At 27.5% G+C, this 16,422-nt stretch overlaps 2 protein-coding genes across 2 annotated transcripts in view; one reads left to right on the top strand and one right to left on the bottom strand.

The window, feature by feature from the left end:
• Window positions 1-16,422, top strand: part of LOC141338412 (poly(rC)-binding protein 4-like) — a 405,056-nt gene that overhangs the window by 163,787 nt on the left and 224,847 nt on the right. The window lies entirely within an intron of this gene.
• dock3 (dedicator of cytokinesis 3) overlaps window positions 1-16,422 on the bottom strand; it is a 244,681-nt gene that overhangs the window by 64,863 nt on the left and 163,396 nt on the right. The window contains exons 11-13 of the mRNA XM_073844512.1: window positions 4,614-4,695; window positions 4,467-4,527; window positions 2,096-2,243 (exon numbers count right to left, since the gene is read on the bottom strand). Of these exons, the coding sequence (XP_073700613.1) occupies window positions 2,096-2,243; window positions 4,467-4,527; window positions 4,614-4,695 (291 nt within the window). The remainder of the gene's footprint in view (window positions 1-2,095; window positions 2,244-4,466; window positions 4,528-4,613; window positions 4,696-16,422) is intronic.

The following is a 16,422-nucleotide window of genomic DNA, read 5'->3' as shown; positions in this document are numbered from 1 at the left end:
TTTGTTGGCAGTGAGCGTTCTGCGCGCTGCTTATGCGCCCCGGGCGCTTCGCGTTTTCGCCGCTTGCTGCGCCTAGCGTTTTTGTAGGAGCGCTCTGAAAGCCTGAAGTTGAAAAAAAAAAAAAACTCTGAGCGGAAAAACGCCCAACGTCATTCGCGTTTTTTTCCATTGTCCAATCGAATAAATGGAGAGGCGGGCTGTTGTGGTGACGAAAGTTTACCATTGCTTAAAATGTCCGGAGACTGCAAGAAATGGAGGAGAAACTCTGTCGTGGGTAACCCGGAGCTGTATTTTTTAGGGTTTCTGTTAATATGACAGTTTACTTAACAGAAAAAAACAAAGATTTTAGAGCGCTCGCGCTATAATCCTTTGATTTGACTGACAGGACAGCTGTTTTGGTTGTTGCCTAGCAACATAAAAAAAAACGCAGCACACTGCTCTTTTTTTTAAAAGTCACCAAAAAAAGGCAATGCTGTGCGCCTCGCGTTTTTAGAACTAAAAGATGCGTTCGGTGTGATCCTTAGAGTTCTGACTTCTCAGAATTGTGAGATCTCGTAATTCGGACTTTTCTCAGAATGATGAGAGATATAAACTAACAATTGCGAGTCATAAAGTCCAATTCTGAGGTGAAAAAAGACTATTTTCTTACAACTGTGCGTTCACAACTTCCAATTCTTATTTCAACTTTTTTTCGTACAACTGCAAGTTTTAATCTTGAAAATCTGACTTTTTTTCTCACAAGTCTTGCTTTTTTTTTGCAATTCTGACTTATTTTCTCAGAATTAGGAGAAATAAATTTACATTTGTACATTTTTTTTTTACAGTTGCAATTTTATATCTCACAATTTTGACTTTTTAACATACAATTGTGAGCTATGAACTGATACTGCATGATATATATCTAAAAGTCGGAATTGCAAGTTATATCTCGTAAATTTAGATGCTATTTTTACTGAGTTTACATCTCACAATTCTGTGACCTTTTTTTTCGCAATTGGAAGTTTATATCTTACAATTCTGACCTTTTTCTTACATCTTACTTTTTTTTTTTTGCAATTCTGACTTCTTTTCTCAGAATTATGAGATATAAACTCACCAAGTCTAATTGTTATTATTATTATTTTTTTTTTTTACAATTGCAAGTTTATATCTCACAATTCTGACTTTTTATAACTCACAATTGTGAGTTTATATCTCTCGCAATTCAGAGAATTTTGGACAATTTTGGAATTGCAAGTTTAAAGTGCACTATTCTTCCTTTTTTTTTACAATTGCGAGTTTATACAGTATCTCAAGTCTTTCTTTTTTTTTCTCACCAATTTGACTTTTTTCAGAATTATGAGATATAAACATGCAATTGCAAGTTATAAAGTCCAATTCTGTGGGGGGACTATTTTTTTTTTTACAATTTCAAGTTTATATCTCACAATTCTGACTTTATAACTCACAATTACGAGTTTACATCTACAGTGGCTACAAATATTTGCCAAATTAAAATATAAAAGCAAAGTGAAATTGAACCTCAAGTGACTGAATTATAATGGTCTAAGTCTTGTTAATTTGTACTTTGTATCTATATTGAATAAGTATATTTTATTTTTCTAGAACTTTCCAACATCCTTCATGATTTCTTTTGTTACAATTTATTGCAGTGTATTGGGATAACGCTGGGATTACTTTAAAGACAGCATACTAGGGTTTGCAACAGATTAGTTTTGACATTTATCAAAACCCAATGACAAATCTGACTTTGAGAAAACATCCTGTCAGCCGTGAAGCAAATATGTTCATCTGATCCGTACAGTGCATAATTCACATCAATTTTACATGAATTCATATTTGCAATGCTTAGCTTTGGAGGCCACAGTACCTCTCAGTTCTCACTGGAACAGAGCAGCTAATATATTCCTGAGTGGTTTTTATCTATCAACGCTCAAGTGTTTTGTCAAAGCTGTAGATTTAATAAGGCGAGGGAGCGATTTTTCACTCACGGTTTAATGTAGCTCATAATAAACTTAGTTCCCCAGTCGTTCTTTACAATTTAATTGATAAATCAAACACATAAATGGCTCTAAAGTGCAGAGAAGAGGCTTACGTGTAAACTTTGAGCACAAAGTCTTTCTCTTCTTTGAGTTCAGAGATGGTCTGAAGGACGTCGCTCATGGCCAAAACTGCGCATCCGTACGGCCGGCGGTACTGTACATGAGGCGGGCCTTTCTTTGAGTCGTTTAACAACATTCGCCCTGATCAAAAAAGCATTTATACATCACTGTCAGAAATGTACATGTACATGTTCTCATCAACAAACTGTACAAATCCTTGAATACACAAATACTTGAGTATCCTTGCATGCAAGAAATATAGCTAAAAAATAATCACTACATACTAAACATTTTTCATAAGAAAAATAAACGTTTTGAAATCTAAGTAATAAATAAATTGGCAAATAAGTAATTCTAAATTTAAAAAACAGTACTTTTATAAGCCTATTTAAAAATCATTTTTATATATGCAAATGTAATACTACATACAGTTTATACAAACAAACAATACATAATATTAATAAAAAAAACATTAAAAAATATATATTTTTAATGCGAATTAATCATTGATTTGCTGATTCAAGCAGCGATTCAGTGAAACAATTAATTGAAAAGGGCAGAAATTAATCGTTTTTATAGAGTTCTATGAGTGCCACTAAATCAGTTTTAAATTTGGGAAATAAAAAATAAAAATGAAAAACTCTACTTAAAACTAAACTCAATTCAAAAATGTATTTAAACATTACAAAACCATTAATATATTATCTTTTAATTAGAGAAATAAATTGATAATTAGAAATTGAATTTAAAGTAATGATGTTTATAAATCAAGATAAACAAACAAATAAATAAATAATAAACAAAATTGTGAATTTAAAGCAATGTTTATAAAACAAGATAAATATAAGTAAATAAATAAATATACAATTAAAAAATGAATTTAAATTAATGTGTATGAACCAAAATAAATAAATAAATAAATAAATAAAATGTGAGTTTAAAATGATGTTTATAAATCAAGATAAACAAACAAACAAACAAATAAATAAATAATAAACAAATGTGTGAATTTAAAGTAATGTTTATAAATTAAGATAAACATAAATACATAAACAAATATAACAAAATAAATATCAAAATAAATAAAAAATAAACTAACAAGTAAAATGTGAAATTAAATTAACGTTTATGAATCAAGATAAAAATAAATAAATGCATAAACAATATGAAATGGGAATTTAAATTAATGTGTATATACCAAAATAAATAAATACATTCAAATTCATGCTTATAAATCCAGATAAATAAATAATTAAATAAATACATACATACATAAAATGTGAGTTTAAAATGTTTATAAATCACAATAAACAAAAGTGTACTTTAAAAAATAATGTTTATCAATCAAGATAAACAAATAAATAAACCACAACAAACAAAAATAAATAAACAAACTAACAATTAAAATGTGAAATTAAATGAATGTTTATCAATCAATATAAAAATAAATGTATACATAAACAATTAAAATGTGAATTTAAATTAATGTGTATAAACCAAAATAAATAGATAAATATATAAATTAATGTGAATTTAAATTCATGTTTATAATTCCAGATACATAAATGAATAAATAAATAAATACATAAAAAAATACATAAATACAGTTTAAAATTATGTTTATATGTTTATGTTTATAAGTAATGTTTATACATTAGGATACACATAAATAAATAAACAAAAAATACATAAATAAATAAATACATAAACAAACAAACAATTAAAATGTGATTGTTAAATTAATGTTTATAAATCAAGATAAACATAAATAAATGAATAAACAATTTAAAATGCAAATTTAAATTGTTTATAAATAAATATAAATATAAATAAATAGACAATTAAAATGTGAATGAATAAATTAATTAATTAAATTAAATAAATATTTACACATATCTTTAACTAAAACAACAAAAATGCACTTTTGATTTATTGTTTAAATGCATGTGAAACACCGAATCATTGAATCAATTCGAAATGGACAGATATCGGACCAAATTTAATACTCTCATAATTTTGCTAATATAATTCACTTTTTAAACAGTCTCACCTGCCTGCTATTGCAATGATATCTAAAGATAACCAAAGTTTCCACAATCCTTACAAATTAGGTTAAAATGGCCATTGAGAGTCCACTTTGAGACTGTTCTGTTCTGAGCAAAAGGAAAAGTTCTGTCTCATTCCCAATCCCCTGTCCTGCTATAAACTGGACTGGAGTTTGCAGTGGCACACTTATGTAAGAGCTCTAGAGATGCAGTTCCTGGCAGAAATGCAATGCCTTGTGGCAACGTTTGGCTCCAAATTAAGGAAATGGATAGAAGAAGAGACAGAAAGAGAAAAAGGCTAAATGAGATGGATACTCACCCGTCCTGATGACCTGGGACACAATGTACAGATCTCTCTTCATGTCCTTGTTGCTTAAGTCCTACGAGAAAATAAGAGAAGCTATTTAGTGTCTTTTTTCATATGTAGCCTTTTTTTAGCCTTAGCAATAATGGTTGTTATTCCCACCGTAAAGAGGGCACAGAGGCGGTCGACTTTCTCTGGGTTTTTTGGGCCACCATTTTTGTTGAGTCTCACCATAAACTTCTCACTGGAAGAAAAGAGAGAAAAGTTTAGAAAACTTCAGAAAAGTTAACACAAGGAAGTTGTCATTCAAAATGTTTAGCGTTTGTTACAGATAAAAGTAAATAACCTCAACTGGTTTTGCTTCAGACCCAGATTTTACTTCAACTGGTTTTTATTTTAAAATAACCAAAATTGTTCTAAAAGGTGAAGTGTGTGATTTCTGTGTCACTGTGTAAAACTACTTTATGGAAGCCCGTTTCCACCACTAAATTAAGAATAGATAAAGATAATTATGACTTTATCCCCCGGTTTCACAGACAATCTTAAGCCTAGTCCTTGACTAAAATGTAAATCTGAGCTGTTTCAACTGAAAGAAACTTGCAATGACTGATCTAAAAAATATATCGGGGCCTTTGTTTTGTCTCAAGATGCACAACAGTAATGGGTTTTTTTTTCTAAGCATGTTTATAAAAATTTCTTAAATATCCTAATTGAACTATCTGCTAACCTAGTCTAAGTCCTGTCTGTGAAACCGGGCCTATATCTCACAATTCTGACTTTTTTTTTTTTTTTTTTTGTGCAATTTGCAATTTGCGTGATACAAACTCACAATTTTGAAGTAAGAACTGTGAGATGTAAATTCACAATTGCACAAAAAAAGTCAGAATTGCGGGATATAAACTCACAATCGTACAAAATAAGTCAGAATTGCGGGATATAAACTCACAATCGTACAAAATAAGTCAGAATTGCGGGATATAAACTCATAATTGTACAAAAACAAGTCAGAATTGCGGGATATAAATCCGTAATCGTACAAAAAAAAGTCAGAATTGCGGGATATAAACTCATAATCGTACAAAAAAAAGTCAGAATTGCGGGATATAAACTCATAATCGTCAGGGATGCTCCGATCAGGATTTTTGCAGCCGATACCTCACATATAAACTACTATAAACTCACAATCGTACAAAAACAAGTCAGAATTGCGGGATATAATTTCGTAATCGTACAAAAAAAAGTCAGAATTGCGGGATATAAACTCACAATCATGCAAAAAAAAGTCAGAATTGCGGGATATAAACTCATAATCGTACAAAAATAGTCAGAATTGCGGGATATAAACTCTTAATCGTACAAAAAAAAAAGTCAGAATTGCGGGATATAAACTCATAATCGTACAAAAAAAAAGTCAGAATTGCGGGATATAAACTCATAATCGTACAAAAAAAGTCAGAATTGCGGGATAAAAACTCACACTCGTACAAAAAAAAGTCAGAATTGCGGGATATAAACTCATAATCGTTAGGGATGCTCCGATCAGGATTTTTGCAGCCGATACCTCACATATAAACTACTATAAACTCACAATCGTACAAAAACAAGTCAGAATTGCGGGATATAAATTCGTAATCGTACAAAAAAAAAGTCAGAATTGCGGGATATAAACTCACAATCATGCAAAAAAAAGTCAGAATTGCGGGATATAAACTCATAATCGTACAAAAATAGTCAGAATTGCGGGATATAAACTCATAATCGTACAAAAAAAAAGTCAGAATTGCGGGATATAAACTCATAATCGTACAAAAAAAGTCAGAATTGCGGGATATAAACTCATAATCGTACAAAAAAAAAGTCAGAATTGCGGGATATAAACTCATAATCGTACAAAAAAAGTCAGAATTGCGGGATATAAACTCACACTCATACAAAAAAAAGTCAGAATTGCGGGATATAAACTAACACTCGTACAAAAAAAGTCAGAATTGCGGGATATAAACTCATAATCGTACAAAAAAAGTCAGAATTGCGGGATATAAACTCACAATCGCGTGAAAAAGATGTGAGATTTAAACTCACAATTGCACAAAAAAAGTCAGAATTGCGAGAAATAAACTTACAATAGTGCAAAAAAATTGTAATATATAAACTCACAATAATTAGAAAAAGTCAGAATTGGGAAATAAAAACTCATAATCGTACAAAAAAAAGTCAGAATTGCGGGATATAAACTCATAATCGTAAAAAAAAGTCAGAATTGCGGGATATAAACTCATAATCGTACAAAAAAAGTCAGAATTGCGGGATATAAACTCATAATCGTACAAAAAAAGTCAGAATTGCGGGATATAAACTCATAATCGTCAGGGATGCTCCGATCAGGATTTTTGCAGCCGATACCTCACATATAAACTACTATAAACTCACAATCGTACAAAAAAAAAGTCAGAATTGCGGGATATAAACTCGTAATCGTACAAAAAAAAGTCAGAATTGCGGGATATAAACTCATAATCGTACAAAAAAAGTCAGAATTGCGGGATATAAACTCACAATCGTGTGAAAAAAAGATTTGTGAGATTTAAACTCACATTTGCGCGAAGAAAAAAAATAGATCCTCTGCTGATTTTGTACGTTTGCCCACTGACAAAGAAATGATTAGTCTATAATTTTAATGGTAGGTTTATTACAGTGAGAGACAGAATAACAATAACAACACGTACAGAAAAACGCATTTCAAAAAAGTTATAAATTGATTTGCATTTTAATAAGTGAAATAAGTATTTGATCCCCTGTCAATCAGCAATATTTCTGACTCCCATGTGTCTTTTATACAGGTAACAAGCTGAGATTAGGAGCACTCTCTTAAAAGGAGGGCTCTTAATCTCAGCTTGTTACTTGTATAAAAGACACTTGTCCACAGAATCAATCAATCAATCAATCAATCAATCAATCAATCAATCAATCAATCAATCAATCAATCAATCAATCAATCAATCAATCAATCAATCAGATTCCAAACTCTCCACCATGGCCAAAACCAAAGAGCTGTCCAAGGATGTCAGGGACAAGATTGTAGACCTACACAAGGCTGGAATGGGCTACAAGACCATCACCAAGCAGCTTGGTGAGAAGGTGACAACAGTTGGTGCGATTATTCGCAAATGGAAGAAACACAAAATAACTGTCAATCTCCCTCAATCTGGGGCTCCATGCAAGATCTCACCTCGTGGAGTTACAATAATCATGAGAACGGTGAGGAATCAGTCTAAAACTACACAGGAGGATCTTGTCAATGATCCCAAGGCAGCTGGGACCATAGGCACCAAGAAAACAATTGGTAACACACTACGCCGTGAAGGACTGAAATCCTGCAGCACCCGTAAGGTCCCCCTGCTCAAGAAAGCACATGTACAGGACCGTCTGAAGTTTGCCAATATACATCTGAATGATTCAGAGGAGAACTAGGTGAAAGTATTGTTGTCAGATGAGACCAAAATAAAGCTTTTTGGCATCAACTCAACTCGCCATGTTTGGAAGAGGAGGAATGCTGCCTATGACCCCAAGAACACCATCCCCACCATCAAACATGGAGGTGGAAACATTATGCTTTGGGGGTGTTTTTCTGCTAAAGGGAACAGGACAACTTCACCACATCAAAGGGACGATGGACGGAGCCATGTACCGTCAAATCTTTGGTTAGAACCTCCTTCCCTCATTGAAAATAGGTAGTGGATGGGTATTCCAGCATGACAATGACCCAAAACACATGGCCAAGGCAAAATTGCATGGTAAAAAAGTCAGAATTGTGAGATTTAAATCGCAACTGCGAGAAAAAGTTGTTTTCTTATGCAAACAAACAAATGCGTTAATTAAGTTCAGACATGAAAGTGAACTTTAACTGAGTTATAATACTTTTAATACTTTAAGTAAAAAAAAGTTTTAAATGCATACATTTATTTTATTATGATTACTTTTATTTTTTGAATAAATAAACAGATTTCTGTTTTTTTTCTATTATATATATATGTTCCATAACATCATGTGGCTTCTTATGGCAGCAGTTTGAATTTAATATTAAATTATTCACACTTCCTGCCTGGAGTATAATAGAGTCTGTGGCACCAGAGAGACGCTGACGGCGTTAGTACTTGTGGTGCGGCACATCTGTAAGAGAGCCATGCAGCTGTGGAGATACAGGTGGCTTTGTAAACGCTGCCTGGATCTTTCCTCAAGGACAGAGGAGCCACCTGAGTCTACGAACAGAAGTGACTTCAGGTGAAGAGTGACTCAATTCAGTTTCTGAACAATGGCATTTATTTACTGGAACCAACTGTCATCATTTTGATGCAGCATGACATTATGAGAGGCCAACTAGTTCTTCTGTATTAGTAAACATAATTGAATAACTAAACGTAAGTAAATAGGCACCAAGTCAAAATATTTGTTTGTTTGTTTGTTTGTTTGTTTGTTTAACCAAGTCAAATAAGGTGATTTATTTAAAATTTTCTATTTTAAAATCAATGCATTGATAATTGATTATTCTGAATTGCAGCAACTTTGATGTTTATAACCTCTTTCATAATAATTTATTTAGGAATATGTACTGTATAAACAAATAATTAAAAACATAAATAAATAAATAAATATATTTGCAATTATTAAATACATTTTTTTACTTACTATTTTTATTTATAAATTGACAAGATTATTATAAAAAAGAGTAGTATGAATATTCTGAGAAAAATATCAACCAAACAAATAATAAATAACAAATAAATAAACAATATGTGTGTTTTTGAATTAATAAACTGATAACATTTTCCTTTGTTTTATGAAAAAGAGCAGCATGAACATTCTGCTTTTGTATAAATAAATAAAAAAAATAAATAAAATAAAATAAATATTTTTAATTAATGCATTGATAATATATTTCTTTATTTTATGGAAAACAAACAAATAAATAAATAACTGAATAAACAAACAAACAGACAAATAATGAAAAAACGAATGAAATGATAAAACATTTCTTTTTAGTTTTTTTTAATTAATACATTGATCATAGAAATTAGAAATAAAATAGAAATAAATTGATAATCATTTTATGGAAAGAACAACTGCTTTTGTATAATAAATAAATAATATTTTTGTTTTTGAATTAATAAGTTGATAATATATTTCTTAATTTTTTTGGAAAAACAAACAAACTTACAAACTAACAAATAAACAATGTGTATAATAATAACAAACAAACAAACAAACAAACAAACAAAAAATATTTTAGAATGATTAAACTGACAATAGATTCCTTGATTTTATGAAAAAGAGCAGCATGAACATTCTGCTTTTGTATAAATAAATAAACAAATAAATAAATATACAGCCAGATAAATAAATAAAAAACACAACAGAACAAACAAACAATAAATAAATAAATAAATAAATAAATATTTTTGTTTTTTAAATTATTAAATTGATAATAGATTATTTTATTTTATGGAAAAGATCAGCATGAACATTATGCTTTTGTATAAACAAAATACGTATTTATGTATAAATAAAAAATAAATATACAGCTGGATAGATAAACAGACAAACAAACAAACAAACAAACAAATAAATAAATATTTTAGAATGATTAAATTGACAGTAGATTCCTTGATTTTATGAAAAAGAGCAGCATGAACATTCTGCTTTTCTATAAATAAATAAATAAATAAATAAATAAATAAATATACAGCCAGATAAATAAATAAAAAACACAACAGAGCAAACAAACAAACAAATAATTAATTAATAAATATTTTTGTTTTTTAAATTATTAAATTGATAATAGATTATTTTATTTTAATGGAAAAAGCAGCATGAACATTCAGCTTTTGTTTAAATAAATAAGTATTTATGTGTAAACAAATAAATAAAAAAATATTATACAACCAGATAAACAAACAAACAAATAAATAAATAATATATATTTTGCTTTTGTACAAATAAATATTTATGTATTAACAAATAAACAAACAAATATACTGCAGGATAAATAAATAAATAAATAAATAAATAAATAAATAAATAAATAAATAAATTCATTCATTCATTCATTTCTTCGTTTTGTGGAAAAGAGCAGCATGAACATTCTGCTTTTGTATAAATAAATAAATAAATAAATAAATAAATAAATAAATAAATAAACAGCCGGGTAGATTATTTATTTATTATAAAATCAAATAAAGTGGTTTATTTACATCTTTATTTTTAAATTAATAAACTGATAATTGATTACTTTATTTTAAGGAAAAGAGCAGCATGCACATTCTGCAAAATGTTTATTTTTGTGTTCAACAGATGAAACAAAGCCATGAGGATGAGCAAATAATTACACAAGTCATTTTTTGGAAAACTAACTCTTTCTTCATATCAAAAGAACTTTTTTTTTTTTTTTTCAAATGCTCCACACAGTAAAATATTAAAACGCTGGCCCAATAGAATCATTGGAGGAAAACAAAAAGGAAAAAAATGAAGCCCTAATGACTGTCTTAGTGCCAGCAAACTCTGCAATGTTATTTTTGAGAGCTTAATTAGATATTAATTCACGATTTCAAGCCAGTTCTGCTTGCTGAGAAATCTCCACATGCCACATCCGATCCACAGGAGCCGGTCCTCATGCATATCAAACACCAAACCTCACTTCACTAAATATCTCTGTGCTGCTTCTGCTGTTGGCACAAGAAGCAAGACTTCAGCTTCTTGATCACGATACAGGCTTTGTAAGGGAACATGCATTTTTGTCATGCACAAACAAATGTGTGAAATGCATTCGGCATGTATTCTACAACATGTGACTGAGCATTGCAGATGATTACTGATGATGGAAATTAACGAGTCTATAGTCTAAAGGCTGGAGTCCAGTCTGTGAGCTGATGCTGAACTACAGGCTGAAAGTGCAGTGTGAAAACGTGTAAAATCGCACTGACAACTTCACTGACTCTAATGGAATGGGTGTTGATGCGTCGCTCGCTTTCCATGTATAATTTATTCAACATTTGAATAAGAGTTTTGTTTTTCACGCTGCTGAGAAAGCCAATGTGAAGTTTGGACGCTGGATTTACTGATGCAGAAAACAGCGAAAAATTAATTCAGGAGCACATGCCATTTACAATGAGTATTTTATTTTTAAGTTATTTTTTTTACAACAAACAAATTACGTTGCATTACAAAAATATAGATAATTCCTACTGCAAAAAGGAATGAATATTACATTTAATTTATTCATCTTTATATATAATTACATCACATTTAATTTTAAAAACTTAGCTATATATATATATATATATATATATATATATATATATATATATATATATATATATATATATGTATGTATATACACACACATTACATTTTAATTCATTTTACTTATAAGCAAGATTTACTATCATATTTTCTACAACATATTATATTACAAAAACATTGCTAATTCCTGCTGTAAGTAACTAAATAAGGAACCAATTATTTCTAAATGTATTTTATTTTAGTTATTTATTATACTTATACACAATCAAAAAACTTATACACAAACATAATAAATAAATAAATAAATAAATAAATAAATAAATGCTTTATAAACATTTCATTTTATTTTTACATTTAATTTACTTTATACACAATCAAAGTTGCATTGCAAAAACATAATAAATAAATAAATAAATAAATAAATAAGTAAATGCTTTACAAACATTTCATTTTATTTTTACATTTATTTTACTTTATACACAAAGTTGCATTGCAAAAACATAATAAATAAATAAATAAATAAATGCTTTATAAACATTTCATTTTATTTTTACATTTATTTTACTTTATATACAATCAAAGTTGCATTGCAAAAACATAATAAATAAATAAATAAATAAATAAATAAATAAATAAATAAATAAATAAATGCTTTATAAACATTTCATTTTATTTTTACATTTATTTTACTTTATACACCTTCAGCTGCACTGCAAAAACATTAACAATAAATAAATAAATAAATAAATAAAAGTTTTAAAAAACATTCATTTTATTTTTACATTTATTTTATTTTAGTTATATCTTTTAGTTTATGTTATGTTAAGCTATGTTACATACAACCAAAGTTGCATTGCAAAAACTAAATAAATTTTTACATTTCATTAGTTTTACTTATCAGATTATCTTATTTTTAACATTTAAATAAATAAATAAATAAAAGGGTGTTTAACATTAATTTTTAATTTAATTGAATTAACACAAGTTGCATTGCAAAAATAAACAAATAAATAAGGTTTTTAAAACATTTATTTTTTAAAAATTATTTTATATTATTTATTCATTTATATTATTTATTTAGAAAACAAAACAAAAGTTGCATTGCAATAAATAAATAAATAAGTTTTTTAAACATTTAATTTATTTTATTTAGAAGTAAGATTTATTTTAGTTCATACACAACCAAAGTTGCATTGCAAAAACAAAATACATACATAAATAAATAAATAAATAAATAAATAAATAAATAAATAAATAAATAAATAAATAAATAAATAAATAAATAAATACAAGTTTTTTAAACATTTACTTTATTTTACTTATAAGTAATATTAGCTATTTTATTTCATTACAAATAATATTGCTAATTCCTACTGGAAGTAACTAAATAAGTAACTAATAATTATTTTAAAATTTTAGTTTTATATATATATATATATATATATATATATATATATATATATATATATATATATATATATATATATATATATATATATACTCAAAGTTGCATTGCAAAAACATAATACATAAATAAACAATATATTTTTTTAAACATTTATTTTATTTAGCTTATCTTTATATTTATTTTATTTTAGTTATTTATTTTAGTTTATACACAACCAACGTTGCGTTACAAAAACCTTGCTAATTCCTACTGTAAATAACTAAATATCTAATAAATATTTTAATGTATTAAAAATTTATTTTTAGTTATTTGTTTTTATTGTCATTACAAAAGCCTTGCTAATTCCAAATAAATTAATATATAGGTTTGTTTACTTGTATTTTTAAACACAACAACCAGTGTTTCATTACAAAAAAACTGTATTATAATTATTCTGTAAATGAATAAATAAATAATATTTTACTAATATTTTTAAACACAACCAATGTTTTATTACAAAAGCCTTGCTAATTTATTTCGTAAATAAATAAACAAACAATTATTTTCACTAATATTTTAAACAACCAATGTTTCATTACAAAAACCTTCATAATTCCTTTAGTAAATAAATAAATAAATAAATATTTTTACTAATATTTTTTTAAACACAATAACCAATGTTTCATTACAAAAACCTTCCTAATTCCTTTAGTAAATAAATAAATAAATATTTTCAGTAATATTTTGAAACAACCAATGTTTTATTACAAAAACCTCCTTAATTCATTTGGTAAGTAAATAAATAAATAAATATTTTTTTATAAATATTTATTTAAATATTTTTTCTGATATTTTTTAAACACAATAACCAATGTTTCATTACAAAAACCATGCTAAATTATCTTGTAAATAAATAAATAAATAAATATTTTTACTGATATTTTTTTAAACACAATAACCAATGTTTCATTACAAAAACCTTCCTAATTCCTTTAGTAAATAAAATAAATAAATAAATAAATATTTTCAGTAATATTTTGAAACAACCAATGTTTTATTACAAAAACCTCCTTAATTCATTTGGTAAATAAATAAATAAATAAATAAATATTTTTTATAAATATTTATTTAAATATTTTTTCTGATATTTTTTAAACACAATAACCAATGTTTCATTACAAAAACCATGCTAAATTATCTTGTAAATAAATAAATAAATAATTTTTTACTAATATTTTTAAACAACAACCAATGTTTCATTACAAAAACCTTCCTAATTCCTTTCGTAAATAAATGAATAAATATTTTACTAATATTTTTAAACACAATAACCAATGTTTCATTACAAAATACATGCTTATTTACTTTGTAAATAAATAAATAAATAAATATTTGTTCTTTTTTTCTTCTTCACACAATCAACGTTACATTACAAATTCCTTGCTAATATCTACAGCAAAAAAAATTAAATATATATTTATTTATTTATTTTTGTTTATACACATACCAAAGTTGCATAAACAAACAAATAAATAAGTAAAAACATTTAATTTATTTTTACATTTATTTCGTTTCATTTTTAGTTTACACAAAATCAAAACTGCATTGCAAAAACATAATAAATAAAATAAATGTTTTTTAAAACATTACATTTTGTTTTTAAATGTATTTTATTTATAACAAACAAACAAACAAATAAAAATAATAAATATTTTTAAACCATTTAATTTCTTTTTTTATTTATTTAGTTATTTGTTTTAGTTTATACACAACCAAAGTTGCATAAACAAATATAAAACTTAAAACTTTTTATTTATTTATTTACTTGCTTACAATACACAACAACCAAACAGACACAATCTTGCTAATCAATTGTTTATGGAATGCAGGAGAGCATATCTGATCATGTACATTAAGCAAGTATGCATGCTTCACATGTTCACTAGACTCATCAGCTCATCACGTGTGTCCGTCCTAAGGGAACGCCTCGATCCAGAACGACCAATCACATTGCCAGAAAGCACCAACCCACTTCCCGGAGGAGACGCTATTGTCCTCTGACAGCGCTGACAGGTATTCATTAAACTCCTCGAACATCAGCAGCGCTATTACTTCCCAGCTCTGTCCCATTCAAACCGCTCGCCGATTGTTCAGATCCTATTGTGTAGTGATCGCTAGCTCACGGTAATAACATAGTTAGCGTCTGGAGTGTGTAAAGGCTGATAGGCTTGACGCATGATCTTTATACCATAAAGAAACATGTTCAGAGAGTCGATTTAAGTTTAAACAGTCAAGGGTTTCTGCGCAGGAAATGAACTTCTGGGAATCTGTGGCCAAATGCAATTAACAAGTTCAAATATTAAAGGCACCTTCAAAGCCGAGTAATTCATCTGTGTTTGAATAGAGACTAAAGCAGCTGTCACGCATTTTAATCAGTCAGCGAAGAACATGACGGCTTTGTGAGATAATGGCAGATTCACACTGACTGACAATATGGGTACAGCTGTTTCAAAATAAAGGATCTGTGGTGTTTTGGTGGAAAACTTGTTTCTCATTTGGATGTTTGAGATGTTGACTGGTGTTCAGCTGACTTCAGTTTGGTCAAAGCTTATCATCCAAATGGATATCAAATGGTTTACCAGGAAGTGAGTCTGTTTGGAAAGACTAAATGACACTGGAGACATTGACAGATGAGAAAAAGCAACACGTCTGGACAAGAAACCCATTATTAAAATTGTGAGTCGCATAATTTAATTGCATTTAAGTGAATGTGAAAATGAACTGTCAAATTTTTATCTATTAAAGCAGAAATATTATTTATATTTATTTATTTTGTCAATAATTTTAATAACAATAGTTATAACAACAATAATAATATGTAAAAATAAAAATTATAACATCATCAATAATGATTGTTGTTATTAACAACAACAACAACAACAACAACAACAATATGTTAAAAACACTTATTGATTTAATAAAAATGTATATTATTATTATTATTATTATTATTATCATCATTACTGCACCATAAATATTTAAAAACTAGGACAATTATTATTAATAATAATAATAATAGTTGTTGTTTTTAACAATAATAATAATAAAAATAAAAATAATCATAATATGTTAAAAACAATTATTATTGATGTTATTAAAAAGGGATATTATTATTATTTCCAATGCACTCACATCTAAACTTTTTATTATTATAACCCCCCCCCCCCTTTCTTCTTTCCAATATTTAAGTTCTTATTTTAGGGTCCTTTTTTTTGTAAATTTACTATA

This window comes from Garra rufa, chromosome 7 (genome assembly GCF_049309525.1).
Source record: "Garra rufa chromosome 7, GarRuf1.0, whole genome shotgun sequence".
NCBI classification, from domain to species: Eukaryota; Metazoa; Chordata; class Actinopteri; order Cypriniformes; family Cyprinidae; genus Garra; species Garra rufa.
The sequence above is the reverse complement of the archived record's forward strand: the minus strand, read 5'-3'. Positions and strand labels throughout refer to the sequence as shown.